Source organism: Protobothrops mucrosquamatus, unplaced genomic scaffold (genome assembly GCF_001527695.2).
Source record: "Protobothrops mucrosquamatus isolate PMUCROS unplaced genomic scaffold, P.Mucros_1.0 scaffold1524, whole genome shotgun sequence".
NCBI lineage: Eukaryota > Metazoa > Chordata > Lepidosauria > Squamata > Viperidae > Protobothrops > Protobothrops mucrosquamatus.
The window spans coordinates 512392-527163 of record NW_015387696.1 but is presented as its reverse complement, the minus strand read 5'-3'; the positions used below and the strand labels follow the sequence as shown (position 1 = coordinate 527163).

At 38.7% G+C, this 14772-nt stretch overlaps 1 protein-coding gene across 1 annotated transcript in view; it reads right to left on the bottom strand.

Annotated features, from left to right (window-relative positions):
• Positions 1-317: 317 nt before the first annotated feature.
• LOC107293182 (calcium/calmodulin-dependent protein kinase type II subunit gamma) overlaps positions 318-14772 on the bottom strand; it is a gene marked incomplete at its 3' end in the record, with an annotated part of 164650 nt that continues 150195 nt past the window's right edge. The window contains 5 exon segments of the mRNA XM_015822325.1: positions 318-412; positions 1380-1455; positions 9770-9818; positions 11755-11799; positions 13153-13221. Coding sequence (XP_015677811.1) covers positions 318-412; positions 1380-1455; positions 9770-9818; positions 11755-11799; positions 13153-13221 — 334 coding nt within the window.

Here is a 14772-nt window from a genome sequence, read left to right as displayed (position 1 = left end):
TGGTCTAAATTTAAAACAAGGTGTTATCCAAAGACAATCACAAGAGACAGAAAGCTGTAGCAAAGTGCATATGCTTTATATACAAAATTTGGAAATAAAAAAGAGAGCACATGGAACAGGGGACATGGAACAGATTTGTCCAATCTGAGAAACAACCTGGGAAAAATGGAGTGAATTTTGGAAGTGTATATATCAAAGTTACAACGTGATCCTTACTGACAGCTAGTCGAGACGTGGACATGAAATCCCAAGCCATTTCCTACCCACGGAGACAGGGGAAGAGTAATTTTGAATTTGCCAGTTATCTAACCACTCACAGTTCTCAAAGTAAAACTTGTGGAAGTCCATCCCCTCCACGAGGTTTCCCAGTGCTTCGGGTTCAAATGAGGTCAGCCCAGGATCACAGATCTTCCTATAACAAATGAAATAATCTGATCTCATCGGCATCTAAACCTTGAAATCATTTATCAGAGAACTGCAACTATTATCACACGTTGTTAGTACTGTGCCACTTTGATGCAGAAAGTTTTCCCTATCCCCAAAAAACCCCCACCTGAAGCAGCTTCAAATAGTAGGATACAATCATTTATGCTAATAATTTCTTGCTTTAAAGACGATCTTAACTCTCTCTTGGACTGATAAAATAGATGCAGATTATAGGAAAACAAACCTTGGGGGGAAACTGTTCTAGTTCCAAATTCAATGTATGGGTTTTTACCTGTGATTCGTTTCCAAGTACATTTATTTATGCCCATTTTCTACTCCCATTAGGACTCAATACACAGACTCATAATTTCCTCCTGTCTAACGATTCATTTGCAGATTAACTAACCACTTTTGCAGAGAGAAACAAAACAAAACAAGTAATATTTTTGTATAGAGGAAGGAATTTGATACAACGAATGACCATTGTTTCATGCTTTCAAAATCTTGATATTGACAGAAGTGCATTTATTACACGTGTTTCATACTGGTTCTACAGCATCACAAAATATTCACTTATGCCTTTCTGGTGTTCTAAGCTAAAAAACACAAAGGCACATTTGACACTCACTGTTATCATCAATAGGTTACAAGTATTTCTGGCTATTAGTTGGGACAAGCTTTCATAGCTTATGTAACTAATTATAGGTGTAGTTACAACTGGGACTGGCAACTTGGTTAAGCCAAGCAATCACGAAGTGAACCTGCAACTGGGCTGATGATCTATCTTCAGCTTTCCATTGCTTTGCAGACCTGCAAAAGTTGTTAAAAAGAAATGCGAGGATTGATCACAAAGTTACTTTCTCATCGCTGTTGTAATTGTGGTAACCACCAAATGAGGACTAACTATATGGTCATTATAATACATAAAGAGACCTCCGCATTTCTTCACTTACGTGTAAGCTTCAAAGTCTCCATTGTTGATTGCTTCAATCAGCTGTTCCGTTATCTTGATGATTTCTTGCTTACGCACTGAAGGCAAAGCAAGAAAAAGACAATTTTAAAGCACTGGAATTATGAAAAATGTATGGTGAATAAGACACTCCCTTTAAGAGAATCAACAGGGTTGATACTAGTCTTCTTGAGAGGCAGCACAGCAATGAGGCTAACCATTTGGAGAATGGGTTAACAACTATGGCCCCTTTACAACCGGTGGACTTCAACTCCTAGAATTCCTGAGCCAGCAAAGCATATCTGGATCAGGAATTTTGGGAGCTGAGGTCCATCGGCGGTAAAGGGGCCATAGTTGCCTACCCAATTTGGAGGGATGGCATCTGCTGTTAAGAAAAAATAGCTCAGGAAACAGGCTGCACCATTCAGAAAGTCAAGATATTGTACTAAATTTAAAATATAATCTCCATATAGAGCAGTAATGTTCTCAGAGTCAAGGAACAAATCTTGAAGCGTCACCTCTGTGATGGGAAAAATTCACCGTATGATGCAACTCTGAAGAAATGGGCCCATTACAGGTCTATCATTGGTTTATTACTCCCTCACAAACTAAGCAATTGTACCAGGAATGTTCTTCTTTTTTTTTAATCCAACGGCCACAATTGGATTTTTACCGACAGTAATAAATTTAAATTAGATATCCTCAGTATAATCGATTTTCTTTTAAAAAAAATCCATCAAATTAGACATTACAATTTAGTAGCAAATTCTGGAAGGTTTGTATTCTAGTTATTTTAAGGGGCTGTACCCTTGCTCTCATGTTATGCAGTTCTAGCTTGAACCACAATTTGTATTTTGTAAACTACTGTGGTTCTGTAGAGACCTGGGTTACGGTAACTATGATTTGTATTGATAAACACTAGAATGTCATCACCACCAGTGGGAATGGATTGTACAATCACGCTGAGGTTGGTGGGACAAAATGCAGATCTGCAGGAAGAAGCTTAATTGTGTTTGCACTGACCCAGATAAGATTATAGCAAGACTGCCGGTTCTTTGAAACTTCCAACAAATTACACAAACGTGGGATTTCCGTTGGAGAACTTCAAACACATTAACAGAAGGACACAATGATAGGTTTTCAGACACTGCCTCCAATGTCTGCTTGGTGACTTAAGTAAATGATTTAATAGCAAGTATTTTTATTCTTGAATAAAGTTGCTGCTTCTCCTGACAATGTCCCAAGTGTGGTCTCATTCTGTTCGACTAGAGTGTCTTTGCTAAACTGATGCAAAGTCATCAAATGACTTTTCTTGCAGATTGCGATTTGAATCATCTGAAGAAGTGTCACACTGCAGCAATTCTCAGAGAAATAGCTCATAGACTAGACTAGGGGTAGGCAACTTTGGCTCTTTTATGACTCGTGGACTTCAACTCCCAGAATTCCTGAGCCAGCCATGCTGAGGAGAAATGGAGAGGTTTCCATGCTGAGCCATGCTGTCTCAGGAATTCTGGGAGTTGAAGTCCACGAGTCATAAAAGAGCCAAGGTTGCCTACCCCTGGACTAGACTGAGCAGAGTCTGTTGGTATGAAGAAACTATCTTGGTTATGTTGGTTATGAAAATGTTCAGGCTTTCATTTGAACAAACATTTTCACACCTTATTCAAGTAGCCTTTGTGGCTGACTACTATTCTCAGTTTTATGTATGCCACAACAACTTTGTGGCAGTTCAAAATTCTAACTCTCACCATGTAAGGAAATTATTTAAGGCAAAGTTTTAACTGCACACAGTAAGCATATGGTTAGGATTCAGACACCCTCCACCTGAGCAATAGCACATTTAATATCTGTTTCTGATTTCCTCCACGACAGAAATAAATAGCTTCAAAAAACAGGCTCATTTGTAGGCCTTGAAAGTTTACAGACATGTCATGGGGATGATAAAGTCTTATCCAAGACTTTAAAGTCTTCTGAATGGTATCCACTGGTGTAATGCATTACATATAATGCTTTTCTTCTCTTTATCCAATTACAAGAAAACATGCAATTCCATCAAATACTTTTGTAAAAGCAGACGTGTGCGGCTTATCACGTGTCTGTCAATCTTTTCTGAAGTCAGAGAGCAAAATGTTCGTGACGTCCTTAATCCTTACTAAATTTTCACTCGGTTCCCTTCTAAGAGTTTGCATAACCAAGCTCCTTGCTTTTGTGGAATCCACGCAAACCCTGAGCTTGAAACCATGGAATCAAAGCCCAATATCTTTGTCATCTACCACTTGCATACTGATTACTCTGTTCCCTTAGTTAATAGATACATTAAACCATTTGTGCTAGAATAGATTAAAAGGCCTGTTGTGTTCATCATTCCGTGGGCAGTTAGAACTGAATGGGTAGTACAAATGGAAGATATGAATGATGAAGCACTTTCTAAGTTCATATATTGAGCAATACATTGTTTTTGACCAATTGCTACTTTTGTTGGGCTTAGCATCAATAAAACAACAAATATTGTCAACAGACTGTAGACATGCCAGCTATTAAATTGTGCCCAAATAGACTGAACATCTCAACCAACGAGAAACATCACACTGTACTTTGTTGTCCAACAATCTATTTTTCTCTCTTTCCTACTTAACTGAGCCATTTTTCTATAGATCCGTGTCATAGTAAACAAAATATATTTATATTCCAATATTTGGGTGCAACTTTCCAAGTCTTGGCAACTTGAGATTAACAGCAGAGGCATATCACTATCAGGTCCATAAACTTTCCAATGAAATTCTGCATTTTTCTAACCATAATAGAAATAATATTCCTGCTGCAATAAATATATCCAGAGTTCAGATCTTTCAGTGCCTGCTAAATGGTAGGTAAATTTGTTACTACTGTGATTTGAGTCTGTAGAGGAATCCACTCTAAATTTTGGAGACCTGTTCTGAAAGCCCTTGAATCTTGTTAATTTCTGTGGAAACTCATATGCAGCTTGGCTGCCTGAAATATTGGATTAACTTCCTTTTTTATGGAGTACCTTAGTCATTTTAGATCTGTACAGAAAACAAGTATCCAATATTAACATATTATGGCCTATCAGCCCACCACCTGACTTTACTCAGCCTTGAAACAACTTGATTTGAGTACTCCAATAAACCTAAATAAAACCCAAACTATAGAGGTGTAAGCTTGTTTGGGAGATCATTCTCTTGTGTCCTATTTGTAAGCAAATATTTCTTGGACAGCTGAGTTTCTATCTTTATCTGCTACAAAAAAACATTTTCATCTTTGTTGTTAGAAGGAAGATTCAGTAATGATGAATATTTTATTACGGTTTTGGACTGAAGCAAACATGACAGCATGAACAGAAAGCTTTTAAAACCCAGTGGAGTGCAGTAATCATCATGGACAATAGACAGCAACACACAAACTTGCTTTCTATTGATCATTACATACAATAAAACCCCAAATTAAACTAAATAATCCACTGAAAATAAACAATCTCAATGATTTCAATGAGAATGGCAAAAAAAAAAACCTTTGCAGCATTCTTAGAAATCATCGCTCATCTACAGAAGAACAGTTTCTCTTAACATGTAGGTCTTCGTGGTGATCACGGTAGGTAGAAAAGACAATGAAGAAAGATGGCCAACATATTCAGTTCCCATCCTATGGCTTAGGCAAGGATGTTCCCACCTTGGCTTACAATCAAATACGCAGGAAGATTCCACAAGGGACACTTTGTCACTGTTTGACAGAGGAGACAGCAACAATTTATCACATGCTTTTGTGCTGTCCCTTCTTCACAGCATGGCAAGCTTACTGGCACATATAAATGCCCTTTGAAAGCCCACTCTAACAGCAGCTCAAAGGAGGCGAATACTTTGAGGACAAGTCATGTGTTATCTCTAGAAGAGATGCTAATTTGCTACAATTGACAATATTATCAGATGCATTACTTTCTTAGCATTTTTGTTTGCATTTCCATGTACACTTTTGTCTACAACTCTTGGTCAACAATGTTCAATTGGCCAATGACTTGTCCCAGACTGAAATGTAAGAGAATGCAGATAAAAGTCTGGCACAGGACAGTTTTCCAGGGATGGGGGACACTTAGTAATGAATAGATCTACTCTTCTAACTGGTTAATTCAAGCAGAAAGCGACAACTGCTACAAGGATGATAGGGAAGAAAGGTAGAAATAGAGAAATAAAGAGGGACATAAATCACTACTACTATTTCTCTACCTGCTACTACTGCTAATTAACAGCTAACTTACATGATAGACTGCTAAATGCAAATGGAACTACTGGAGTTAGGACAGGCTCCGACTGAGCACGATCCAACTCCACTGTTTGGCCTGGGCTATCCCAGGCAAGAAGTTTCTCTTCATAAGACAGTGTAGCAGTAGCTGCAAAACAAATGCAAGCATTAAAATAAAAATAAAAGCAGAAAGCAGGATAAGAATTGCAGTGAAAATACAAATCCACACCCATTTACATACTGTAGACCAGGGGTAGGCTACCTTGGCTCTTTTATGACTCGTGGACTTCAACTCCCAGAATTCCTGAGTCAGCATGGCTCAGCTTGGAAACCTCTCCCTTTCCCCTCAGCATGGCTGGCTCAGGGATTCTGGGAGTTGAAGTCCATGAGTCATGAGGGGGCCAAAGTTTCCCTCATGCTGGCTCAGGAATTTTGGGAATTGAAGTCCACGAGTCATAAAAGAGCCAAGGTTGCCTACCCCTGACATAGACAAACTCCCAGAGCACAGATTGGTCCCAGATAAAAGCAGCTCCAGGGCCATTCTTTGATGGATCTCTGGAAGACCTTCCCCACTGGAGAGACACCCCAAGCATCTTTTCAAAGAGATCCACTCTTTTGATGTACTGACTCTGATGTACTGACTCTGAGAACTAAATGAGACACAAGGTGGGGAATAAAATATTCCACAGATTCCACGTTACAATCAAAACTACATCGCAAGACAGAAGTTCATTGGTCTGACCCAGGAGCATAATTTCCGGACATTTAGGAGGAAACAAAAGACATGGCAATTATTTGGAATTTTTAAAAATGCCAATTTTAGCAAGGGAAAATGTCAGATCTTGTCCGCAAATCAGTATGTTGGAGAGGGCATTTTAGGAAGGCCAGATTATTATGTCCCTGTCTCAATATAACAATTTCTGAGTGAGCAACTCAACTTCTTAACCTCAATAGGTTAGGGGTCTGATCAAGGCTACTTTGAGTGTCATGGAAGAAAAGTGAGTTACAAATGCAGCAAACATAATGCTATTTTTCTAATTTGATTATTTGCTTCCTCTGTCTTATTGAAGAAAGATAGAAAACAGTAATACTAAGTGCCCACTAAGCAACAATCTTGGTGCTTTTCCCACCTCCTTTTCATGCAAGCAGAGAATCTCCTGTCTTCACAAATGCAACATTTGAGATTGTCTGTCTGAAAAAGCAGATTGACCCAACAGCTTTTCATGTATCTCCGTTTTTTTCATCCCTCCTAACACCTCTTCATATCTACTTCAGCTAATCCAGGCAGACTCCCCCCAAATGTGGAAATCTCTACGGAATAACAGTCAAATACCGAGCCACTTTTTAAATTAAAAAATTGTTTTTTCATTTCACTATCTACGCATGCACTTTGATGACTGTAAACCAGGCAAGAACATACTTAGTGACTTTTTGCAATCTGTCCAGATGTAATGGCTAGTATGCAAGGCATACCCTGGAAGATTTTTCTATTGAGTCAAGAAAGCTATGCTTTATCTCACCAAGTCCAAGGAAACGTCTTTAAATAACAGAACCGTTTTGTATTCCATCAGCCTGTGCAGACTTCAAGTCCGCACATCTTAAAATTGCCAACCAAATAAAACACTGGTCTAGTGGTTATATGAGCTGGAGGCAGAAACAAAAGATCGACAGCATATGAAACTGGCTTTGATAAACTTAAGATTAGTCAGGTTAGAAGTTGGTCAAACAAACTGAAGGATCACTTCATATTTTTTTTTTAAATTCTGAGGCTTGGGAGTTTCTGGTTTAAGTTCTTGGAGGATCAAACATAGCGCCTTTTGATAATTATGTAAAGTGAAACTAAGGAATTGTCTCAGCTTAGGTCTCATTTTTAATTATTCTATCTACAGAGAGGCAATTTCACGAGTAAAATGTGAAGGCGATGCTTCCCCACTGCCACCACACACGACTCATAAGGAGAGAAATGGCTCCTGTGATAGTCATCCCACAAGTCATTTTTGGCCCTAAAAACAGGAATAACCTCTTAATTATATCCAGCAAACAATTGCCCATCGCTTCAGATTTTTTGGTATAAGTATCATAGAATAATATAACCACTTAGTGTGACTTTACAAATGTAGCTCAATGTGGAAAACATTACAGTGGTCAAGATGGAAGGGAACCAAAGTATGGGTAAGCAATGCCAAAGATGACCTGCTCAGAAATGAATAAAACGGACATTGACTCCCGGGTATGTTTCAAAGCTGTTGCTTCAGGAGGCATGCACCCTGTTCAAAACAGGCTGACCCTCAATCCAGCTTTCTGTTTAAAAATAAAGGATTTGGGTCACTTGGACTGACCTATAAAATGTTAGGAGATTTGTATGCTGCTTTCCCAGGATTCTGCCCACTCCCTACCCCACCTCTTTTTCAACAGACAAAGGAGAACAAGGCAAAGAGTGCAATGAGTACAACCTAGTTATCCGCTAGATGGCAGCAATGCGTTTGCACTTTTATGACCCTGTGCTGCCATCCTGTGCTCAACCAGATTTTTGCGTTGGAGATATGATCGGAGATGTGGTTCCACAACTGAGGGGCCTGCTCTATAGATAAGCAGGAAAGGTTTGATATAAGAACTCTCCAGAAGCATCACATCCACACAGAACAATGCAAGTACTCTCCTCCTTCAATCCTAGTCAGTAAGTTGAGATCAGTTTAAATGACTCATTGTGACATGCTGTAAATAATGGAAATTAATGTTTGCCTATTGTGGCAGCTTGCACTGTGGATAGTTCATCTTTGTAGTTTTTACATATTGCATAGAAATATAGCAAATCTGTTTCCCCAGAAACCACTAGCAAGATTCTGTAAGGTTAAATATTAGAAATAAGAACAATGATGAGGTTGGTGTACTGTTTACATACATACATACATACATACATACATACATACATACATACATATGTACGTGTGTGTTTTCTTAGCCATCATTGTTCTTTTGCCTTCTGTGCTTTTGCGTTAAATATTTTAACAACTGTAAAGCATCCAGAGTTGCTGGGAGTCAAGTGGTATGTAAATTTAATAAATAATACCCCAGGTCCTTGGGAAGGACTCAATAGAAAGAAAAAAAATGTCAAATCTAGTCAAAAACATCTGGCTGAGTGTGCAACCAAACATAATAATAATATGCTGTCTGTAAACCAGCAATTCCAGACCACAAGAATTGCAATAACTCTCATTCCTCAAAGGGTGTCAATCAACTTTGTATGCACAGAAGCTGGTATGGAAAAAAAATCTGCTTTGCCAACGAGCCTGCCATACCGTCTTCATTTGCTATAAAGCTGTATGTACCTTTCAAATCTTTTTTTTTTTTTTTTGGGGGGGGGGGGGGAAGAAATTTTATTGGTTTTTTAGTTTTTCAAACAAAATGCTCAAGACACACCGTGGTGTTTAAGGTAGTCAAACATCCAAAGACAACACATATATACATAATTCAGTCAATACATCTAATATTCCCTCTCTTTTTCCCTCAAGTAACCTAATTTATTTAAAATAGTCCAATTCTAGCTTAAATTTATTCAACCTATACCTGTTTTAAAAGCTTTAGAAATGTACACTATCATAATCAAATTGACTTTAAGTACAAACATTATCAATTCGGGTATCCCTTCCAAATATATTCTAGTTTCTTAATTTTATCATAAATCTTATTTAATTCTTCCTCCACTAATATCCCTTAATTAAAATAATGTATTAATATCTATAGATATCTAGTCCATCAATTAATCGATCTCTTTAAACTAACAGAAGAAAATCAGACCTTAAATCATCTATTAAACAAAATTCAAATTACATCCAGTTAATTGTCATAACTAATAAAATCCGTGTTATCAAACAATCAAATCATCTTATTAGATCAGGGGTAGTCAACTTTGGCTCTTTTATGACTCGTGGACTTCAACTCCCAGAATTCCTTGGAATTCAGCTTGGAAACCTATCCCTTTCCCCTCAGCATGGCTGGCTCAGGAATTCTGGGAGTTGAAGTCCACGAGTCATAAAAGAGCCAAGGTTGCCTACCCCTGTATTAGATTAACTCCACATTACATAATAATTTTCTTACAAGTAACCCTATCATCCTAAAAAGAGAACACATTCTTAATACCTTTCAAATCTTCATCTTCAGTAGTGGTATTGCAGCTCTCTGTGGAACCCTGTTTAAGATAAAAACACCAGCATTCACAAGACAAGAAAAGCAGACAACAAGTAGGAAAAAAATGGACATTTGGCAACCTTCATTTCATTCGATGCAGTCTTATCCTAAATATCATTTTGAAATTCCACAACTGGCCTCTCAACATCTCCAAGGCATGTTGTTTAAATTACAGATAAATTATGAAATGCTTTCTGTAATCTTCTATACACTGACATTTTCTGGATATGTTTATTCATTTTTTACACGAAGCAAAATCTAGTGATTCCTGCCTGGCACAGGGCTTCCTTCACACAGGTCAAACTGTGTGACTGACACAATAATTATTGTTTGACTCCCAGCAATCAGAACCTGTCCAGCCAGCTTCTTATAAGCAAAATCAACGGGGTATGCTTAGTTGGTGGGTTAACAACTGCAGTGATTCAGATTTATATATTTTTTTAGAAAATTTCATTGGTTTTCTAGTTTTACATTTAAGTATTGGAAAAGCAACGTGGCGGCTGAGTTGGTCAATAGCATACGAATACCTTTAGTACAGATCTCAAACTATTACATTAAATGTTTCCCCTCTTTTCCCCTTAGTATTTACTGTCTCATCTTTAAATTAGTACAAGTCTTATTATATCAATTAAATAAAAAATAACTTTCTTGCGTTTATCAATGATATTTAGTTTATACATATCCTCGTTTTAACATTCAATCTTTTTAGACAATCAATGTCCTGGTTAATTTTTCCCAATTTTTGGTTTCCCATTAATATTTATATTTCACGTTTGATATTTATAATTTCCAAGTTTTAAATAACCCCAATTCCCTTTATCACAATTCATCACAAGATCTAATATTCAGAATGCACGTCTTATCTATTTGAGTTCTCACCATCTTACATCAACTAATTAGTAATACAATATAATATTCTTATTTTCTGGTAATTTCCAGATATCTTGAATTTAGTTAACCAAAATTCCTATTTCAACATTTAATACTTCCTGTCTTTTTCTCTTAATATCTACTATCTCATATTTAAGCTAATAATTTTTATGATTACCGCTAGGCAAAAAAATATTTATTACATTCATCGATTGATTTTTAGCTTATATATATCTTAATTGCCTTTACATTTAACCTTTATAAGCAAATCCATGTTCAAATTTAACTATTAATATTTATACTTCTAAGTTATAAATAACCAAGATTTTCTTGCAGTGATTCACTTACAACCTCTGGAAAAATATTGTTAAATTGGGTACGACTCACTTAAGAATTTCCTTGCTTAATAACATAAATCCTGGTCCAGTTATGGTTGTAAAGTTGGGAACTAACTGCAGTATCATGTTATAGATTTTGATTTCCTAAAAAATTTCCTACTACAAGCTTTTATATGGGATAACTCTCAGGACCAAATGGAACAAAATCCACAATTAAAAGACAGCTTAAAATAATAAAAGGAAACATGGCCAGGAAGAGAAGTTATATTGCAACTGTATATGATGAGAAACACCAGACTTAATTTGTAATTTGTAGGAAAAGTTGTATTTTGTATCACCTTTCCACCAACCATAAAAATGCAGAATATAAAAACATTGAATAAGTTTCGTATTTATTTGTATTATCTTTTCTGTATGAAAAAAGACAAGGAGAAATCTCCGAGTGAAGTATCCAAATATCTAAAACAATCAAGCTTTTTGCCATAAAGATAGGTACATTTCAAAATAAAACAGATTTTTTTTAATGCCAGCTATCTAATAAACTAGGTAAGCCAGTTAGATAGCATAGGATTCAGGGAAAATTTAGCTGATCATTTCTTCTAGCAGGATTATACAATTAATTACGTATAACTTTGGCTAACGTAAATCCTACGCAATGTATGCGATTTCAAAGGATAAGGAAGAGGCCAGTCTGAAATTACGGAAGTCTTTTTGCGAACCTCACCTTACCTTTATGCCATCATTAGCATTGTGGACAACAGTAGTCTGCGGTTCCTAATTGAAAGAGGACAGAAATAAAGAATCAGATTCTAGCTCAAAGCATGTTTCCTTCTCTGCGCAGTATCTGTTGGGAAAGCAAAATAACAAACAAGAACGAAGCGCAAGATTTCTATCTGAGGATGGTGTGAGCAGATAACAGATAACACAGATCACTCCCTTGGACAGCCCCCAAAGACCCACTAACACAGGGGTGTCAAACTGCCGGCCCAAAAAAGTCGCAATACGCCGCAACACATCACGTGACATGGCGAGTTTGACACCCGTGCACTAACACCTATATTTTCTAGGAGACAAAGCCATGGTATTTCTCCATATTCTAACAAGCTATATGCATTTCATCTGAAAGCTCGTTGCAGCTATCAAGAGAAAAGCTTGGGCAGACCGTTGTAATTCATTAAATAAAGGGAAAAGGTCCACTTAAAATTTCACTCGGAACAAAAAGGCTGAACATATGGCTTTGTCTCCATGTCTTCCCCACACAGCTTTTTGGCATTATTTCTCCCTCTCTACGGGGACATTCATAATTTCCCACGCAATGGGCGACAAAGGCACCCGTATATGCTATACATAGCAAAGAACTACGCAGAGAACAGGCAAAAATCTCATGTCTGATTCAAATTGAGTTGCCGAGATGGGATGACTTCGATACGAAGACAAGAAGATAAATAAGCAACTTACAAGCAACTCTTTTTAAAGCCGGTGCAATCTGGGATACACCGCGTTATGTGGGAATTCAAATTATGAAATATTCCCAAGAGGGGGGGGAAAAGCATTACGGAGAATGAAAAGCAACTATCCAGTCTCTAAGAATCCCATTAAGTTCTTCTGCTGGCCCTCATTCCTGAATTATCATGGAGAGGCTTGTCCTTATCCAGTTTTGTTACCAAGGAGCCTTCAGGTGCCTCCTCGTCAGCAGTATGACTCAGCGCCATAATGCTCTCCCGTTTTCCCATCAGATACTGCATGAGGCGATCGCTCGGTTTTCAAGGACAACAGCAAAGGGCCTTTCCACTGCCTTAATGGAATGGGTGGCCCTTGGCAAGAGAGTTAGTGAGGAGCAGCGGAAAAACCCTGTGCAAAATCAGACCACAGAAGAGTTTTCCATTCCTTCCTTCCTTGGAGACTGGATGATGATGGCCACTCTGCTGCAGCCTCCTTCGGTCGGCGGGACCCACATACAGAGACACCAGAGCACTTTGCACCTCCAACTGGCAAGGAAGCTGGGATAATGTTTGGGAAGGCAGACAGAACTAAGCCAAAACAAAAGAGCAAAAACAGGCAGCATTCTGGCCAAAGGGTGAGACCAAAAAAAGGAAGCAAGGACGAAGAAATGGTTGGGAAAAATACCATGGACATCTGCACTGGGGGCGTTTCTTTTGCTGGGCTTACTACACTGGCTTTGTTGTTGGTCTGTGGCTAAGACAGAAAAACAGATGGTTTAGTTTTAGCTCTGCCCCCCTGGGCAGTCATCATAACAACATGACATTTATGGCTAAAAATTAGTTTCAGTCCCTTCCCAAATCAACCCTAGGAGAGAAGAGAGCTTGAACGGACGATAACAAGCACGACTTTATTTATCACCTCCCACAGATTTAACGCCAGAAAGTCAAGACAGGATGGGCAAAATGAGGAGATGGAAAATGACGGTTGGCCCAAAGTGTATGGAGGAAAATGAGTGGCCCAGACAGATTTTTAAATCAACCAATGGGTGGAGGAATTTAAGAAAAGGGAACATATCTTCTCATTCAAGATGTGTAAGAAAGACAGTCAGCACAAGCTACCCTGGACAAGCATCCTACTCAGAAGTTAGCAAGTGAGCCAAGGTGCCTTCAGGTTCACCTGTAGAACTTAAATAGTGGAAAGGGAGGTTTCATTGCCGAGAGTTACAGAACGAATTTGTTTTGCACTGGCCCATAACAATGTCTGAAAGCCTGTTGTATTCGATCTAGTCCCATCGTGGGCTGGATTACCCAACAGTCGCAAACAGTTCCTTACAATACCTATAATAAATGCATGACAAAATCGCACCTGCTAAGTAAAATGTAACAAGCAAAAAAAGCATCTGGACGTAGAACTCCCGCATTATGCTTTTTTTTAGGGGGGGAAACGGACTGTGACAGAATCAAACTTCTTCCAGATCTTTTCTGCAACTGTACATTTCAGCAGGCACCAAGCCCAACTCCCCATTTTAAAGGTTTTCGTGTACAGCGACGTAAAAAAATAGCATTGTTATTAATCTCGAGCAGTGCTGTGAATAGTAATAATGCCAAAACAGAAAAACGATGCCCTCTATAAGATAGTCCTCACTTAAACAACCCTAATTACGACCAGAATTTTCCACCCCGGAGGAAAGGGTCATTAGGCAAAACGTCATGTGGCCACACTGCTTAACAACAGCAGTTCCCCTAGTCCTCATGGTGGTTGTCGGCGAGGTCTTCGTGCCTGCTTCTCCTTCCCTGCACAAACTGATGCCTCAATCCCGTGGCCTCCTCCTCAGCTGGGCCCAGCAAGCTCGATTCCCCTAACGAGGATCTACCGCTTTGCTGTGCTTGCCTCTGCTTCAATTCCCCCGCCTCTTCCTCCACCAAAATCTCCGCCCTTTTGGCTGCCCTCCACTCCACTACTTCAGGAAGGGCCAGCAACTACTCCGGCTGGGAGTGCTTCAGCAGCAGCAGAGGAAGAAGACCGTGAAGGTCAGCAGGGGGCAGGGACAACGGCGGAAGATCACTGGGCGGGGCAGTTGAATGCACATAGTTGTGCATTCAGGCGGGCTACCAAGTACCTGCATTTTGATTGTGAGGGCACTACAATGGCCACAACGTCAAGGACTAGTCGTAACTAACATTTGTTCAACACTGTCGTAATTTTGAATGGTCGCCAAACAAATGATTGTTAAGCAAGAACTACCTATAGAAAAATCAACACATGTGTTGCTTCAGTATTATGAAAGGAACGTGGAGGACAGAG